Below are 18454 nucleotides of genomic sequence, written 5' to 3'. Positions count from 1 at the left end.
GTCACAAGTCACCATTCATATTTTGGAAAAGTTCTGATGACGGAACAGTATGGCCTTTCCAACTGTCCATGACCGCGGACGCGGCTATTCGAATAGTTTAAACTCTGCAGAGGTCGTACACTTGTGCCACAGTAATTGCAATAGTCCGTCAGGGGTAACTGGCCCTGATTTATCGTACGCGGTACGCGAACTATCAATCATAACCTTCATTTACATACCCTAGTATAGGCACCTCTCCCCATGAGCTTGGCCTCCAGTGAAGACCAACAGCCAACCTGGGAACTGCACAGGGCTTGGGTCTGACATTCACCTCATTTCAAGTCATTTCACTTTTGGTGGAGGCAGCCTTGGCATAACCCCGATGACGCTTGTTCAGAGGGAACCCATACTAAAATACATAAGTTTCCAGCTAAGCCTTACCCAAATTTAGGTATTGTGGGGGTACTTGTAAAATTGGAATGGTATCGCATCCGAATCCAACCATCAGTTTTGTAAAATTCACCAAGTCATTCACAAGTCATATTCACCTTCAAAATCTTTCAATAGAATGACTCATCATTCCAAGGTTTTCAAAGTCATTGGTTTTCACAAGTTCCCATCTAAAGTAGTCACTTTTAGTATTACCACTAGCAACTAGTCATGAGGGGGTGCTAACTAGCTTATAGCTTTCTAGGCTAAGTGTGATGCTCTTGCACTCCTTCATACTAAACCAAGTGAATCATGAATCAAAATTAAACTTTGATAAATCAAATTCAATAAAGCTTGTAAAGTAAAAAACTTGGGATAGGACCCTTAAGCATAAGGTAAGATGTAATGGTGCCTTGCTCTTGTAGAGCTTTGCACAAGGTCAACTTGCAAGAATATTAGCTTGCCTTGATTGGGGTAGTGATCAAAGTTCTCTTCTTCTTCTTGGTAGAATACCTCCTCCTCTTGATAGTCTCCGGTACTAGCGTATATAAACGAATACGAGGATACAATCACCAAACAATACTTAAGTAGACTTAATTAGCCTTAATGGCTCACTCAATGTGATCTAGCATCATCCTAACCATTACTCAACATAAGACTAGGGTTTTCTTCCTTAGGGTGTGAAAAATAACTTCCTCTCATTGAAATGTGGATTAGGGTTTCTATTTAGTTCTTTGGATAAATAATTTCCTCTCATTGAATCTTCTTAAGATTTAATCTCCTCAAATAACAATGTATGATCACATGTTGACCAAGGTCAACACTTCCCACTTATCATTTGAGAAACATGATTTAAATGAGGTTCTATACCTCATGCAATTTAAATCCTATTTGATTTAATATCCTCAAGTGAGCAAATATGAGACCATGCAACAAGGGTCATCACATTACTTCATAATACTTGGGAAGATGATTTAAATGAGGTGCTACACCTCATGGATTTAAATTCCTAAATTTGACAATAATTTAAATGAGCTAGTATTGACTACATAGCCAATTTTTGATTCTAGCCCATGATCATAGACAGTACACATAGCATATTTTTGCATAAACAATTAGAGTTTTTGAAATGTGAATTATGAGAATTTAAATCATCTCAAAATTCATTAGGGTTGATTTTATAAATTTATTTGAATTCTGAAAACTCTATGTCTTGTCATTTTTACTATTCAAGTTCTACAACATATTTTGATTTGAATCCAATTGGGTTGGATAGATAATTTCACAGGCTTTCGAAATATATAAAATTTATCAAATTTGGCCGAGTAGATTTGAAGATATTAAATATTTAACAAAGCACGTGAGAGCAATTTAACTGAAAAAGAATTAAACGAAATTTGAATCAAACGGGGATGCGGGAACGAGATTGGGCCGGCCCAGCTGCGGCCTGGGCCACGCATGCAAGGCGCATGCACGTCGCGCGCGGGCGGAGCATGCGGCGCGTCGGATCTGGGTCGGACGGCGCTGGGCCGTCTTCTACCTCCCGACGCAGTGAGCTTGCGGGGGCGATAGCGCTCACCTCCGGGCACGGTTTCCGGCGAGCTTTGGCTTGATCAACGGGGATTTTCACGAGCTACAAGATGGTGTAGGGGTCGGAGACTGTGGTGGCGAAAACTGGTGCGGCTTTGAGGGTGGCCGCCGGCGAGCTTTCGGCTCTGGTGAGCTGCGAGGAGGGAAGAAGAGAGCTTTAGGAGGGGAGGGATGGATGCTACTAGGAGCTGTGATGTTGCTGAAGTCCAGAGGCAAGGTTTATATAGGCGCTAGGGGAGGGAACGCGACGTGGAGGTCATGGCGGCCATGTCGTCGGGTTCGTCATGTGCAGGGCCCTCTGGCACGGGGACTGCGTCAGCTGGTGAGGTACCGGGGTAGGTGGTGACGCGCGCGGAGTGGCGAGCCTGCTGGCGCCATGTGCAGTGCGCACGAGGACATGTCCGACGTCGGCGTCCTCGCGTAATGGCGTCGTCCTGGCGCGGGAGAGGGGCAACGGTCATGTCTAGTAGTTGCGTGGGAGTGAGAGGAAGCTAGTGGCGCATTGTGACACGTTGGTTTGCAGTGTACGCGCAGGGAGGTGATGATGTCCACGGGAGGGTGACCATGGACATGGCATGGGTTGTTTTGGTCCACCACTTGCTCTCCTTGTCCAAGGGCCGTGTCTGGCAGGTGGAGAGGGTCAAGTCCAAGGTGTGTGACAAGGTGAGAGGGAGAGGGAAAAGGTCCAGGGGTAGGTAATGACATGGTGGTGATCATGTGAGTGGCATGACATGGCATTGGGTGGGTGTGGTGCCTTTCTTCTTGTCTCTGGTGCTTGGCTTGGTTGAGTGAGGTGAGGGCATGGTACTAGACATGGTGGGCATGGTGGGAGAGAGGTAGGGTTGGCACATTTGATTTATGCAAATGTGTGTGTGAAATAGTTCATGTCCTTGGCTTGTCTTGGTTCAAGGTGATGATGTCAAAGCTAGGTGATGTCATGAGAGTGGTTGTGTGGTACTAGTGGTACTATGGATGAGCTCAAAGAGAGAGAGAGAGAGAGAGGTAGGAATAGTGGTTGAGAGTAGGTGTACCTCATAGTAACTATTGGATTCTTAGGTAAAAACCTCATGTGTGGGTAAATTTTGCTAGGTTTCTTCATGGATGAGTTCTAAATAAAGTTTGGCAGCAATGGGTGGCATTGGTTTGGGATTTGGAGATGGTTTGTGAAAATTCCAAAGTTTTGGGGGAATCTAGAATCTGTTTCAAAGTTGCAACTTGGCTTGACTAATTTAAGCAATGGTCAACGATCTGGTCAAAGTGGTCAACACCAATGTTGTTCACCTTGATGAGGTCTTGGATGAGGTGCAAAGAGTTGGCTTGGTTTAGTTTAGAAATCTTCAAATAAAAAGGCTCAAAGTGGGTAAGATGTTAAAAGTGTCACATATGACCATTATCATATGTGACTTGGTTTTTGATTTTCTCTTTATTTGATTTGGTTTTTCTTGAGTAAAAGGTGATTCTTATTAGTTTAGGAACATTTCCAAACCATTGAAACAATTCCAAAAGGCCTAGTTCAAAGATTTGCAAAAATGGCCATAAACACATAAGAGGTGAAATTCCAATTTTCCTTAATCTTCTATTTTGTTCCCCTTGCTTTACTTGGGCATGGTCTAGGGTCTATTTAGGGTTTGATTAGGTTTAGAGATGGTTTCAAACCAATTGGGTAGAGTATGGGGGCATAGGGCAAGATTTGGTAATATGGCTATGTGTCACATATGCCTCTATGCATAATTTTCTTTCCTTTTTTATTTCACATTTGATTTAGTTGGTAAGTACTAGGTTAGGTTTGTTTAGGCCTTTCAAATCATCCAAAAAGGTAGAGCAAGGCCTAATTGATTATTTGCAAATATTAGCCATAGGCTTACATAGGCCTTTTCTTTTTAATTTAATTTCTTTTTATTTTGTTTATATTGGATGGTGAGAAGGAGAGTAAGGTTTAGGGTTTAGTGGGGTCTAACAATGGTTCACAACCATTTAGAAAGGTAAGAAGGGTATTATTCAAGATTTGCATACTAGGGCTATATGCCCACATATATCTTTTTATTTTATTTTAGTTTCTTCGTATTTGATCCTATTTGGTTTTGAGAAGGTTAGGGTTTATGGTTTTGGAAATATGTTCAATGCAATAAACAATCAATCATGGCAATAACACAAGGATTAGGTATGAGCACTATGCATAGCACATGATGTAATAAAAGTTTTTGGGAAAAGGGAATTCATTTTCTTCTTTATTTGAAAATTTGGGATGTTAAAGTGGGGCGCTTGGCGCTCGTCCGATCGGTGCTCGCGGCCATACCGTTGCACCAGCTCATAGTGCTTAGCTTTAACAAACAGGCACTTAAGCAGGTCAATAAGATCCTACGGGGCTTCTTGTTGGCGGGTAGGGCAGACGTGAATGGTGGCCACTGCCACGTCAACTGGTCCAGGGTGTGCCACCCGCTTCGATACGGGGGCTTGGGGATTCTAGACCTTGCTCGCACTGCGATAAGCATCAGGGTGTGTTGATTGTGGAGGATGCGTACTGACCCGCTGCGACCTTGGCGCGGGGTCGACATGCAGTTCTCCAAGGTTGAGAGGGATGTATTTACCGCCTCAACCTTCATGGCGGTGGGCGATGGAGCGTCTGCCCTCTACCGGAGGTGTACGCGTTGATCCCTAACCGCTGCCGGAAGACTCGTACGGTTCAGCAGGCGCTGATGGCACGCACTTGGATTTCAGACATTGCTGGTGCGCCTAGCGCTCTGGCCCTCTGGCAGTATGTCCAGTTGTGGTGCAGGCTTAGAGGCGTGCAACTCTCGATGGAGCCGGAAAGGTTTGTATGGCATTGGACGACGAACGCACAGTACTCTTCCAGTTCTGTTACAACACCCTCTTTCAGGGGGATGTTCTCTCAGGTTCATGGAAGCTAAATTAGAGGTCCTGGGCGCCGCCTAGGGTGAAGTTCTTCATTTGGCTGGCCTGCCTTGACAGGTGTTGGACGAGCGAGCGACTTGCACGGCGTGGCCTGCCACACGCCGCGAGATGCCTGTTGTGCGACCAGAGGAGACTATGGTGCACATTCTCACCGGTTGTTCCTTCTACAGGACCATCTGGTATGAGGCCCTATCTTGGGTTAGGTCCACCTCTGGGCCACCCACGGTTGAGAGCAACTTCGCGGAGTGGTGGTCGCTATCGGTGCGGACCGCCCCTCGCCAGTTGCGCAAGGGCACCTCGTCACTGATCATGCTCACGGCATGGTGGATATGGAAGCATAGAAATGGTGTCCTTCGGTTGCTCCTTCTCACCGGTTGTTCCTTCTACAGGACCATAGATATGGAAGCATAGACTATGGTGCACATTCTCACCGGTTGTTCCTTCTACAGGACCATCTGGTATGAGGTCCTATCTTGGGTTAGGTCCACCTCTGGGCCACCCACGGTTGAGAGCAACTTCGCGGAGTGGTGGTCGCTATCGGTGCGGACCGCCCCTCGCTAGTTGCGCAAGGGCACCTCGTCACTGATCATGCTCACGGCATGGTGGATATGGAAGCATAGAAATGGTGTCCTTCGGTTTCTTCCCTATTCGACGACATTCGGGCCGAGGCGCGACTTTGGGCGGACGCGGGGGGCTCGGGGTCTTCGCCAACTTCTCCCCTAGATTAGATCTTCTGGGTTGAGTTGTATGGCAGGATGTTGGTCCTTCTTTGGACTTGTACATATAACTCTCTTTTCTATCAATGCTTCGAAACACAAAGTTTTTTGCGTTTTCGCGAAAAAATAAGTGTTCCCGTTCACATTCAAAGTGTATTTCTTTCATAGAGTAAAATGTTTATGGCCTCTTCTCCTCTGGTATGACTAACCATGTCATAAAGGTAGGTTCCCGCATTCTCTCTATCGGGTCCTTCCTGAACAAGTGGAATTTCACCGCCTTGCATCTTGGCTTGCGCACAACCCGGATATATGAGGAAACTGATGCTCCAAAGAGACAGAGTGGCAAAAAAGTAAAGGTAGAAGGGGGCAGTCGAGCACCTTTTTCTTTCCAATTTTCTAAGGAAGGGGTGGACATCTCTGGTTCCCATGGGGCCTGTCGCACAAAGGATGGCAATTGCACAATGGTCCAAGTGTACAATTAAGAAAGGGAGCCAGGAATTGTGGATCAAGAATAAGAAAAGAGAAGTGTTTAGCAATACCAAGCAGGCACTTCTGCCACCGACTCCTGCCAGGTTGCCTACCTGTCCATTCGGGGGTATATAGGGTGCCCAAGGACTCCGGTCTAAGGGCGGACTTAAAAAATCGTCCTCTCAATGGGATCGCCAGTGTTCGAGGTGCAGTTCTACGGGCCGACGAGGGACAAGTTGATGTGGAAAGTAACAACTGAAGACATCAAGCCAGCTATTTTCAAAGTCTTGCTTCACTTCATATAGACAGATTCATTGTCTTCTATGGATGATCTCGGTGATCTTGAGAATGAAGACATGGTGAAGCACTTACTCGTGGCTGCAGATAGGTATGGAGTAGAAAGGATGAAGATATTATTCAAAAGCATTCTTTGCAATAGTCTTGATGTTGAAATTGTGGCGACAAAATTTGCTGCAGCTGATCAGCATCACTGCAGCATGCTCAATGCTTGCATCGAATTCATCTCTTCGGACAGAAGGAATGACGTGTTGGCAAGCCAAGAGTATGTGCGTCTGAAAAAGTCAAGACTTGCTGTCTTAGTATATATGTTTGAATAATTAACCATGTCTCACAATTTTATAGTATGCCCATCCTGTGAAACTTCAGATAATCAGGTTAGTTGACACCTAGGCACTTGAGATGAATTAGTCCCATCTTCCAGTTTTCAGAGGTATTTTGGAGGAGGCTGCTGTAGAAGATTTTTTTTTTTCTGAAGTAACTGTAGAAGATATGTTGGATAAAGTTGAGTCCCGCAGAGTGTGATATGATCATCTTGGTTAACTGTTGGTCTTGATAGTATTTTGCATTACCATGTGAGCTTGTGCTGACTTTTACTTCTTAGAGATCTATTTGTATCCAATATGATTTTCAGAGATATTTTTAGAGAAAAGCTGGTTTTGCAAAATTTATGTTTCGTGTGCAATGGTGGGTCATGCTCTTTATGAATCCACTATTTATGAAACAATGACTATGACTAGGTGCTGTAAGTTTTCCTTCCGCTCTGTTCAGTCTGGATTTAAAACAATGCAAGTTGGCACATCATTTCCGTTACGGTCTACCAATAGATGATTGTTGATCGTGTCAATTTTGTACAGATGGAGCCAGATAGGTTTCTCGACTTGTTATTTTCGGGTGTGATGAAACATTGCCAACTCAGGATGCTTCACGATTTGAATTATAGTCATTGAAATTATAGCCGTTAAAATTATAGCCGTTAAAATTATAGCCGTTGAAATAGTAACCGTTGTAATACACCGTTGCAAATGGCCATTGAATGATATTATTAAAATATATAAGAGGGAATATAAAACTATCGGCTAAAGATGGAATGATATAAATGATGAAATCTTTTTAATTCACAGTATATATAGAAATACAGATGATGAGATATAGACCATCTTGCTGGAAATGCTCTACACCTCCGCCTCTACTTCTCTCTGTCGTCCAAATATTCTCTCAGTCCAGTTCTTGCGCTGCGCTCCTTAACCCTACCGCCCCGCCCTCCTTAACCCTACCGCCCCGCCGCCCTCCACCGCCCCCAAACGCCAACCCGCCTAGTTCCACTATCTCCCAGGATGGTTGCAACCCAGAGGCAAGTTGTGAACACATCGTCGAGGTGCACCCTGGGGATAGCGCGGGGCACACACTCGTTCGAGATCATTGGGTACAGCCTGCACAAGGGCATTGGTAGAGGCAATTATATATGTTCCGATACCTTCTCCGTTGGCGGCTACGAATGGTGCATCCGCTACTACCCTGATGGTTACAAGGAGGACAAAGAGTACGTCTCCGCCTTTGTTGAGCTCATCAGCAATGATGGCGAGGTGAGGGTCCTCTCGGACTTGAGCCTGGTGAAGGAGGACTCCGGGCAGCCCTTGTCAGGGGTCTCCCAGGAAACGCCAACATTATTAAAAGCTGGATCCTATCGGGGCTACTCAAAGTTCATGAAAAGGAGCGAGCTGGAAGCATCACCATACCTGCGGGATGACCGCCTCGTGATCAAGTGTGAAATCACTGTCATCGAGGAACCACGGGTGAGGCAGACCTCATCGGTCTTTGAGGCCCTGGTGCCACCCTCTGACTTGTCAGATAATCTGGGCAAATTGCTGGAGGCACAGGATGAAGCTGATGTGGTTTTCAAGCTTAAAGGTGAGGCATTCCCTGCTCACAAGATCATCCTCGCAATGCGATCCCCAGTATTCAAGGCGCAGTTCTACGGGCCAATGAGTGACAAGTCGATGCCAAACATAGAAATTGAAGACATCCAGCCTGCTATTTTCAAAGCCCTGCTTCACTTCATATACACAGATTCATTGCCTTCAATGGATGGTCTTGATGATGTTGACAAGGAAGAAATGGTGAAGCACTTACTCGTGGCTGCAGATAGGTATGCAATCGAAAGGATGAAGATGTTATGCCAAAGCATTCTCTGCAAGAGTATTGATGTTGAGAGTGTGGCGACCACATTGGCTCTGGCTGATCAGCATCACTGCAGCATGCTCAAAGATGCTTGCGTCGAATTTATCATCTCTTCTGGCAGAATGAACGATGTGTTGGCAAGCCAAGGGTATGTGCACCTGAAACAGTCAAGACCTGCTGTGTTTGTTGATATCTTTGAGAAGTTAGCCATGTTTCACAATATTTAGTGTGCCCATCCTGTGAAACTTCAGATAATCAACTTAGTTGACGCCTAGGAACCCGAGATCGATGAACTAGTCCCATCTTCAAGTTTTCAGAGGTATTTTGGATGACGCTGCTGTAGAAGATATGTCGGATAAAATTGTGTCTTGCAGAGTTCGGTATGCTCATCTTGGGTTAATTTCTGGTTTTGATAGTATTCTGGTTGATGCATTGTCATCTGAGCTTGTGCTGTCTTCAGTTCTCATGAATGTTTTTCTATTACAAACATGGACTTAAAAGAGATATTTTAGAGAAGAGCTGGTTTTTGCAAAATGTATAAGCTTGTATGCAATGGTGTGGTCATGCTATATATGAATTGACTACTGATGGAATGATGACTTTGCATTGTTTCCCTTTTACTCTGTTCAGTTCTGGCCAAAATAATGCAAGTTAGCACATCATTTCTATTACAGTCCATTGTGGTTATCAGATAACACTTCGGTAACTTTTATTGTTTAACTTTAAAGACAGAGAAAACTACAAATGCACACCAATCACTTTCGAGAGCAGAGTAGTTAATACACTGCTGAATGTTACAAACCTACAGTCCCGGATTGCTTTGACAGATACACTCCTAGATTTCAGTTCGTGGGGAAACTAGGTTTGAAATGGCTTCCAGCCTTCCGGGCATGATTGGTTGGCTTTGACCCAAGAAAGATGAGATTAACGACTACCAAATGTTGTGTGATGTGTGACACCTAAAAGACAAAGTTGTGTGATACCTGACCTGAAAGGCACAGTAAGCTAATTTTGCACAGGTTAGCTGTCTGGCTTTTTATTCGCGGTAGGATCTGGACCGCTGACAGATTGGGTAAGCATGGCCTACCTCACAACGAGAAATGTGTGCTCTGCAACACGGCGGAAGAAACTGTTCATCATCTCTTTATGGGTTGTGTGGTCGCCAACATTATCTGGAGCGCCGTTCTGAACTGGGCGAACTTTCATCAGGTCGTTCCAAGCACGGACCAGCAACTACGAGAATGGTGGCGGTAAGGAAGGGCCATCATTGGCAGAGCTGGTACTGGTGGGTTTAACTCCTTAGTGATTTTGACATCCTGGACGATTTGGCGGGAAAGGAATGCCAGAGTTTTTGAAAAGCTGCACAAGCCAGATCAAATTAAGGCTGAAGCAAAACTTTGGTGTCTAGCTAGTGCAGGCTGCATTTCCCTTCCTGGTTGTTAATTTCATCCTCTGTCTGTGGTTTGTTTTTGGCAGTCGGTTACTTCTGTTGTAACTTGTAAGGCTGAGTTTTTCTTAGGTCTGTACGATTTGCATCCACAGCAGTGGGTTTTCCCTCATCTAATTAGGGCATGTACAATGGTTGATAAGACGGTCTTATCTTATGCTTGTTGATATGACAATAAAACATGGTATACAATGGGTTATTTTTTTGTCTTATCTTTAGCCTCGTGTATTCCTAAAAATATGGTGAGACATATTGTGCTAAAAGATGATCTCTTAGTCAAGAGAAGGCAATGATCTTTTTTTTGTTTCTCTCTCCTCCAACTCAGCAACTATCTTATGTGACATTCCTAAGATAAGACTAAGATAAGACGTCGAGCAAGAGATGGAGAGAGTGCCCAGGGATGGGGAGAGGCCGGATCAGATTGTCTGTAAGGGATCGGCGTCGAGCAAGTACACCACCAGTGCGACCTACGACATGCTTTGCCAGGGGAGGATATCCTGGGCCACGGCTGAGCCAATTTGGAGATCTTTTGCACCGCTAAAGTGCAAAATCTTTGGCTGGCTGGCGCTCAGATACAGGCTTTGGACCTCTGACAGGAGGGCTCGGCATGGGCTGCAAGATCTCCCGGATCCCTGCGCTACTTGTCTTCAGGAGGAGGATAACGTCGACCATATTCTTTCGCATTGTTCGTACGCCAAGATGGTCTGGCTCGGCTGCTTGAGAAGACTTGGATCACAGCTCCAGGAACCCAGGAGAACACCAATCTTGAGAGATGGTGGACTGAGGCGAGGAAGAGACTTCGGAGGGAGGACAGGAGAGGGTTTGACACACTTGTCTTGCTGATTGCCTGGACGCTGTGGAAACAGAGAAATGCCAGGGTCTTTGGTAACCTAGAGAGGCAGCTGTCCACGGAACAGATCATTGAATCTGTGCTAGAGGAGTTCGGTCTTTGGTGGGCCGCGAGGGGAGGGGAGCGGAGAGTCTTGTGGAGAGAGTAGGTCTCTAGGCTAGAGAGATGTGTGTGGGTTGGCCGCGGGCAGATGTTCGCATCCCCCGTTGGTCTCATGTATATCTGTTTGCTACCTTCTATAAAGATTTGGCACGCTTTTCGCGTGCCCGCGGAAAAAAAAAAGAGACTACGATAAGACCATTGTACATGCCCTAGTATACATGCATGGCTCTTGCATGGTTCAAAAAAAATATCGTTTATAGGGGCTGTCCTGAGAAGTGAAGTATGGACAACATTGACGCCACCATTCGAGAAAAATCACAGTTGCTGGCATCAAAACTATGTTCTGAGGCAGGTTGTTGGATCCAAAGTACGGCAATGCCTCCCAGTATGTTCTCTTTAGTAATTTTAGACACATGGGAAGAATTTAAAGTTGCTACACTGATCCACATCCACAAAAGCATTGCTTCCTTAATTCCTTCCAAGTTCTCCCATGGATACAATCTAAATATTTTTATGTATTATATGAACTATTATCAGATGCTCCAAATTGGGTACATGACGACCACGTATTCTTTTACTTTGAGTAACAACTTCACTATTGTGTGTGGTCTTGATACCACCAGTCTAATGAAATTATTCAATCATCAAGCAAGAAGTCCAGCTTCCTGAAATTCAACGAGAACCGTAGATTTAATGATTACGATAGAAGCGAGCTTTTGATCAGGATTGCTGCGTGCACAAGCAAAATATATGGCAGCAGTGGTACCAGAGTACAAATCAAAACATGGAAATGTACCCAGCCTGACGCTACATAGATACATGATAATAGAGAAGTGTGTATTTTGTGTTCTTTCTCGTTATATTATCTGGGTTGAAGATGATGGCTAACACGAAGATAATCAACATCTGTGTGTCTCGTCCCTGTTACAATCAAATGAAAACGTGATGCTTACACTGGCTATTCATTCTGATATCAAGCAGAAATGTTTGCATTTTCCGCCAGGATGTCATCAAGTAACGACTCGCATGCATCTTCCAGTAGATCCAGTACCTGAAAAACCATTGGCCAAAGATTGCTTACAACATACAAAATTTTCATGTAAACCTTGTGATCCTAGCTAGCTTGTAACATGACTACTACACCTAAATCTAAATGTCTTTGAGATGAGTAGGAACTTCTCATGGTTTCCATCTGCCAACTAAGAAAGAAACGCCATTAGGAAATCAAGGAAGTGTGCCAAGAATCTATTTTTTGCACTGATCTCACGTTTTCATTTATTGAAATAAGCATTTTCAGTTAAGTGCACATAGCGTGTGTGTATTACTGCGTACAGTGCAGTAGCCTAAGCATGCATCTTTGTTTCATCAGAAGAATATTCATTTTTAGATGGGAGTACCACGGTTCCATTAAAAAAAAACTAACTAAATTACCGGCCAGAAGGTCCAGTACTTGATATTGCAAGGTGAGAATGCCGACATGTTGGAGATGAGTGGGTCAGCTGGTTGTGGCAGTCATCTGTTGACACCACCACACATCGCATAAAAAGGGCTTATCCTCATTGGCGATGCACACTGTATGGTGGCTATGGAAGCAGCAGAATGCTGCCCTCTTCAATGGCTGAGAGGCCCAAGGTGGCCATATTGCTTGATATAATCCGTACAGAGGCGTGTTTGTGGAGCAGAGCAGGAGCATCCAGGCTTCAGGCGTGACTAACGGCTGAGCTAAAAGTGCTTCGGTTGTGGTGTGCGTGCAGGTTTGTAAACGCCTATTCATAGGTTTGTAAAATACATTTTCTATCTACCAACACATTAGAGCATGGCATTTGCGTTTTCTCGACAGAAAAAACAATGCCTAGATGTCGGTTTTGGAAATGTCGGTATAGCTCAACAATAATTTATGTTTAACACAATGTTTTCATTCTTTTTTGAAACTTTGATGCAGTACTAAGACAGAGCTCATGAACATCAAGATCATCACACTAAAACACACTCATAAGCTAGATGGTTAACATAAGGTGTGCCTGGGTAATGCTAACCACTATGCTTGAGATGAAAACAAGGCATGCGCATTCATGCACATATGAATACTGATGCCAGTTGGGGCAAATTATTAACTAAAAAGGACTGGAAAATCAATGGCAGCCTTATGATACTGACTAACAAGCACATTGTGTACTTGGCTCACCTTCTCGAATCCCTTAGCACCTCCATAGTAAGGGTCTGGGACTTCGGACTCCTTATGTCGCTTGCAATAGGAGCACATCAGCTTAACCTAGTAAGGGTACCACAAATAAGTCTTTGGTCATGAAAAACAGCATTATCAGATATACCGTGCTTACTGCTAACAGCTCACATATGTTTGAAAGAAAGAATAAGTAGTACAGCTCAAATTATCAGACCCCGAAATAATAAAATATTTATCCGACAACTATGCAGCCTATTCCACTTTACAAAGGTAAGGGAATAACTAGTAGTAAGCAAAATCTGACTTGTAGACATTGTCAACAAGGCAAGCTCCTGAATTAAATAAGCAACATCATTTGGAGCAACAAGCAACACAAATCAATTTTTAAATGATATTAATGACTTCGGCATTTGCCAAACAGACAGTGCATCTTGGTGAAGTGGTACAGGCTAAGATTTAAAATATCAAGTTGGTGACTAGCAGCAGAATAAATGTCATTTCAACCACTTTTGCTGTCACGTTTTAAGGTACATATGTATCATCTATTCTTTATATGGGAAAAGACGGAAACAAAAGTAAGAATTTTTTTTTTTTTGTTTAATATGGAGTTACGAAAAAAAACTGCACATGCAAATGCAATGAACTGAAGGTCAGGGGTAAAACTATAAACCTTAACAGTAGAAATGGACAGAAACATGTATGTACAATGAAGGATGAAATTATCAATTTATGATATAAAACAAATAAAGCCCATAATCCTAACCTTCTTAGGTGCACTGTCTGGGAGGGGCTCCTTCTTTTTCCATCTCTCAAATGAGCTCAAAATGTCTTCTGCATAATGGTCAAAATAAAAGTGCATTAAGCAGCAACACATCAACAAAAGACCTGAGGTTCTCAAACACAAACGAAGGGAGCTGAGAGAGAACCATAGTTCTGCCTATCCATTGCAAGGATGAGATCAAAATCTCGGAAGTCTGAGGGTCTGGTAGGCCTGGATATCGAGGTCACCTCGATCCCCCGCTTCTTGGAAGTTGCTATCATCCTTGAGTCAGCTTTATTTCCCTGAATCCATGCAATACCTCATCAGTTTTGATGTCTCTCAACGGCCTGATTAAGTGTACAAATGAGCAAGGTAAGTGCAGAATACTACCTCGTGATAACCGATCGTACCAGCAGAGTCTATGAGAAACTTGGAATCAAGCCCACGCTTGTTTACGAGGTTCCGGAAGACCGCCTCAGCAGCTGGGCTCCTACAAATGTTCCCTGTACATAGATTATACAATAGGCAGAAGAAGTCAGATAGATATAGTGCCTGTATGCATCAGAACTCAATGCTCTAGCACACGCCAGCTAAGGTAAGGCGGTGTAATGAAACTATCCTCTGGCTAAAGATAGATGTAGCAAGGATTTTTTAAGACGGCAAGGCGTCATAGGGCGATCAATCTCCACCTTACCGCCTAAGGCGGGCAAAACGCTAACGGGCACACATACTGACAACGGCAGAACAAAACATTGCACCTAAAAAACATGGAGACAAAGATATAATCGATAAGCTACAAAGACATGACACAAACCATACAGATGACATGGTGCGGTTGAACGCTTGCACTTTTGATGTCAAAGCCCTCTGCCACATGATTGACAACCAACATGACGAGACTGAACAAGGCAACAGGGAGTGGAGACTACACTGGTTTATCAGGGAGAATCGGCGAGATAAAATCTCCGTTCCCCGGGTGGAAATGGAACCGGTGAACGCCCGCCGTGGACGGAGTATGCCCACACGCGCAAAACATGCGGAAGGAGAGAGACGAGGTAAGCTGAATCTAGAGATCGGCGCGCAGGACGCTACTCGAATCAGCTGATACGGACGCTCGCTCAGAGGAGGGGATTGACGGGGGTCGCGGGATTTACCGAGGCAGACGAAGAGGACCGCGAAGGGCTTGGTGCCGGTGCTCGTCTCCGCGGCCATCTCCTCCGCTTCCGCCGCCGCCGCCGCCGCCGCGAATAGGGGGCGAGGAGGGTTTACGAACCGGTCGTGGGGGCGAGCCTGGCGGATACTGGTCGCGGTGCGTCCGTGCACGTGGCGGTTGGTGGCTGTCACGAGTGAAGGAGTGCGCCTCCTAACCGGGTCTCGCGCTGTCGGGTTCGGAGCCAAGGAGGAGTACGCGGCGGCGGCGGCGGCGGAGGAGGTCGACGCGAAGGCCGCGGCGACCATGGCCGGACGGCGAGCTAATGCTAGTGGATTTGTGTTGCCAACGAGCGAGTGGCTCGCGTCGCGCGGGCTGCGCTAGCGGAAGCGACAGGCGCGGGTTTGCGGAGCTTCCCTGCCACTGTTTCCAGTTCCTTCCGCATTTTGAATCTGATATAGCGGACCAACTGAAATACGCTTTCAGATGATTTTTTTCGCCTGATTATGGTGTAGCATCCAATAATTTGTTCTTAATTTTTTCATTCCATTTTATTTTGTTCTCAATTTCACGTTTCACCCTCGATCCATAGTTGAGTTTTTTTCACATTTATCGTATCGGTTTTCATGTATTAGCATCTGGATTTTATTACCATCGTCATTATGTATCCATTACATTTTAAAGTGAAAAAAATATAATCACTCTTTTCTTTTCTAGATCGTCAAATTATTTAGTGCTCCTCTCAACACAGTCAACAAGTTGATTATAATTAGCATGAAATCAAACATCTCATTTCACATATTTCTACATACCTTCCTCTAACTCATCTACTGCAAGCTCCAATGGTGATACAAGGTTGCATGTCTTCATGCATCGAGACCGTTGATCCTTCTTGTTGTTTCTGGCGGATCTTTTTGGCGCCACAAAGCAGCAAGGACAATAGCTGGTTTCGCCTCGGTTGTTCTAGGTTTGGGTGTCATGGTCATAGAGGTGAGGCAACGACAACCATGTGAACAAAAGTGACCAACAAGGGGAAAGTGATGAGGAAATCTAACATATCTACTATATATTCTTATTATGATGTCTTTTGGATGCTTTAGTAGTTGGTGGCGACTATGAAAAATGACAATGTGGCCCATCTAGTGAGGACGAGATATGTGATAATATGTTCGTGCAGATATGAGGTTGTTAGATCAACATAGGAACTAAGAAAAAAAAGACAAGGCTATGGAAAATTGAGACGGAGCACTGTTGTAGTTGTTAGCTTTATGGCGGAGAGATGGAGTGGAGGTCTCAGCAAGGCCGTGGTGTCAATACTACATTGATGTAAGCATTTGTTTTGAAAACAAAACCTGGCGACTCACTGGAGTCTACGGTGAACCACAGACTGAACTTCGGAATAAAACTTGGGATGCTTTACGCTATCTCCATTCTCAAGACAATCTCCCATGGCTATGCGCTGGTGATTTCAACGAGATCACGAGGCATGAGGAACAAGTTGGCAGCAGGAATGAGTGCAGTCAGGCCCAAATGAAAGCTTTTCGAGACCGTCTAAATGATTGTCACCTATCTGATTTGGGTTTCACTGGATACCCTTTCACATGGGACAACCGCAGGTCTGGTGATGATAATGTCCAAGTTAGACTGGATAGAGTTGTGTGTTCAGTAGCTTTTATGGAGATGTTCCCTAATACGTCAGTCCAACATATTATGATTGAGGAGTCTGACCACTTAGCTCTACTTGTGAAAGTACAGGAGGACGTGAGAATACACACTCGTGCTGAACCAAGGAGCTTTAAGTTTGAGGAGATGTGGACCAAGCACAATGATTATGAGGACATGTTTCAGAATGTGTGGCAGCAGCAGGAGTTTGAAGCCGCTGGTTTAATGGTTTCTGGAACTGTCTTAAAAATGTGTCCAACAGTTGGTTCAGTGTGAAAGGAAATTCGAAGACTGAAGAGCAAACTAGAGGATGCCAAGGCGACGGCGCTAGTGTCAGGTTCCTCGCAGGAGGTCCGAGATATCGAGAATAAATACTCGCTATTTTCAGAATCGTGCATAGGAGACGCAAAAACACGGTTCATGCTCTTCAGAAATCGGATGGTACCTGGTGTAACACAAATGAGGAGATGAAGCACATGGCGCTAGACTTGTACCGAGATCTCTTTTCATCGGAAGGATCGGATGAGCATGACACACAGGGGCTGCTGGACATAATCCCATCTTCCGTAACCGAAGAGATGAACCAGGCTCTTACTACAGGGTACTCGGATCAGGAAATTGAAGTGGCATTATTTTAAATGGGGCCTACGAAGGCACCTGGGCCGGATGGGCTACCGGCACTATTTTTTCAGAGGCACCGGCCTGTTTTAAAGGAGCACGTTTGCCGGGCCGTGAGAGATTTTTTGAATGGGCCGGGGTTGATTTCCCGCCGGATTTCAATGACACCGTTTTGGTCCTAATTCCGAAGGTGGCCTCACCGGAGACCATGGCACAATTTAGACCGATTAGTCTGTGCAACCTATTGTATAAGATTGCATCCAAGGCTCTAGCGAACATGTTAAAGAGGATTCTTCCTATTCTTATCTCCGAGGAGCAAAGTGTGTTTGTCTCGGGGCGCCTGATTACAGATAATGTGTTCATAGCCTATGAGTGCATTCATTCTAGTAGAATGAGACGTCGCAAGAAGCCATTGTGCGCGGTCAAATTAGATATGATGAAGGAATACGACAGGTGTCAACATCCGGATTTTTAAGTCCAGATGCTTATTATGACATACGTCGCAATCCCAGGAAGATTGTTTTTGCGAGACATAATAAGTTCATATCACAACACATCATTTATTACAAACCATAATTGTCTTACAACAAAGGATCACATGATCCAATCTCATTACAACAATTGATCTAGAGATAAAAAACATAACACATAGCGGAAGATACGTAGTAGTGGTCCAACTATTCCACAGGCAACGCTTAACGTCAGGAGGTAGTCCTAGTTATCGTAGGCATCCTGCTGTCCACCTTCCGAATACTGGTTCTCCTCTTCATAGTCTGTCCATTTGAATAGTCAGAGACAAAGCCATGAGTACTTTAAAGTACTCGCAAACTATACTAATAGAATTACTAATAGCTCTAACTAGGTTCTAAGCTCTAGGTTCATTTGCACAAAGCTAGTTTTATTTCATAAGAACTTACTAGTTAAGACTCTTTATTTACCTGGACTTACTCAAGTGGGAACATTAGTGTTATTCCCACAACTCTGTTGTCATTCAAGTCAAAGTCATATTTCAAGTCACCATTCATTTTGGAAAATATCTGACAACGGAATAGTATGGCCTTTCAAACTGTCCATGACCGCGGACGCGGCTATTTGAATAGTTTAAAC

At 44.5% G+C, this 18454-nt stretch overlaps 2 protein-coding genes and 1 long non-coding RNA gene across 6 annotated transcripts; 1 reads left to right on the top strand and 2 right to left on the bottom strand.

Moving 5' to 3' along the window:
- Window positions 1-7488: 7488 nt before the first annotated feature.
- On the bottom strand, window positions 7489-10134 carry LOC139833436 (uncharacterized). Of its 3 annotated transcripts, none has more exons than XR_011749194.1 (2): window positions 8526-10134; window positions 7489-8448 (listed from the first exon to the last, which is right to left on the bottom strand). It is a non-coding gene; the product is annotated as an uncharacterized lncRNA (long non-coding RNA). The 3 variants fall into 3 exon arrangements; XR_011749195.1 differs by having other exon boundaries at window positions 7489-8443; XR_011749196.1 differs by having other exon boundaries at window positions 7489-8423.
- Window positions 10135-11420: 1286 nt separating this feature from the next.
- On the bottom strand, window positions 11421-15497 carry LOC127316108 (uncharacterized). 2 transcript variants are annotated; one of them, XM_051346528.2, is made up of 7 exons: window positions 15072-15497; window positions 14308-14420; window positions 14084-14219; window positions 13921-13988; window positions 13158-13244; window positions 11926-12023; window positions 11421-11637 (listed from the first exon to the last, which is right to left on the bottom strand). In XM_051346528.2, the coding sequence occupies exons 1-6, from the start codon at window positions 15373-15375 to the stop codon at window positions 11946-11948; spliced, it is 786 nt and encodes a 261-aa protein (XP_051202488.1). In that variant the 5' UTR covers window positions 15376-15497; the 3' UTR covers window positions 11421-11637; window positions 11926-11945. The 2 variants fall into 2 exon arrangements, with proteins under 2 accessions (XP_051202488.1, XP_051202487.1); XM_051346527.2 differs by lacking the exon at window positions 11421-11637 and having other exon boundaries at window positions 11670-12023.
- A 1100-nt stretch (window positions 15498-16597) lies between these two features.
- On the top strand, window positions 16598-17005 carry LOC139833668 (uncharacterized). The gene has a single exon (XM_071824006.1). It carries the CDS (start codon window positions 16598-16600, stop codon window positions 17003-17005), a length of 408 nt encoding a protein of 135 aa, XP_071680107.1.
- The last annotated feature ends 1449 nt before the right edge of the window (window positions 17006-18454 follow it).

Source organism: Lolium perenne, chromosome 7, assembly GCF_019359855.2.
Source record: "Lolium perenne isolate Kyuss_39 chromosome 7, Kyuss_2.0, whole genome shotgun sequence".
NCBI classification, from domain to species: domain Eukaryota; kingdom Viridiplantae; phylum Streptophyta; class Magnoliopsida; order Poales; family Poaceae; genus Lolium; species Lolium perenne.
Note: the sequence above shows the minus strand (reverse complement) of the source record. Positions and strands in the feature narration are given on the sequence as shown.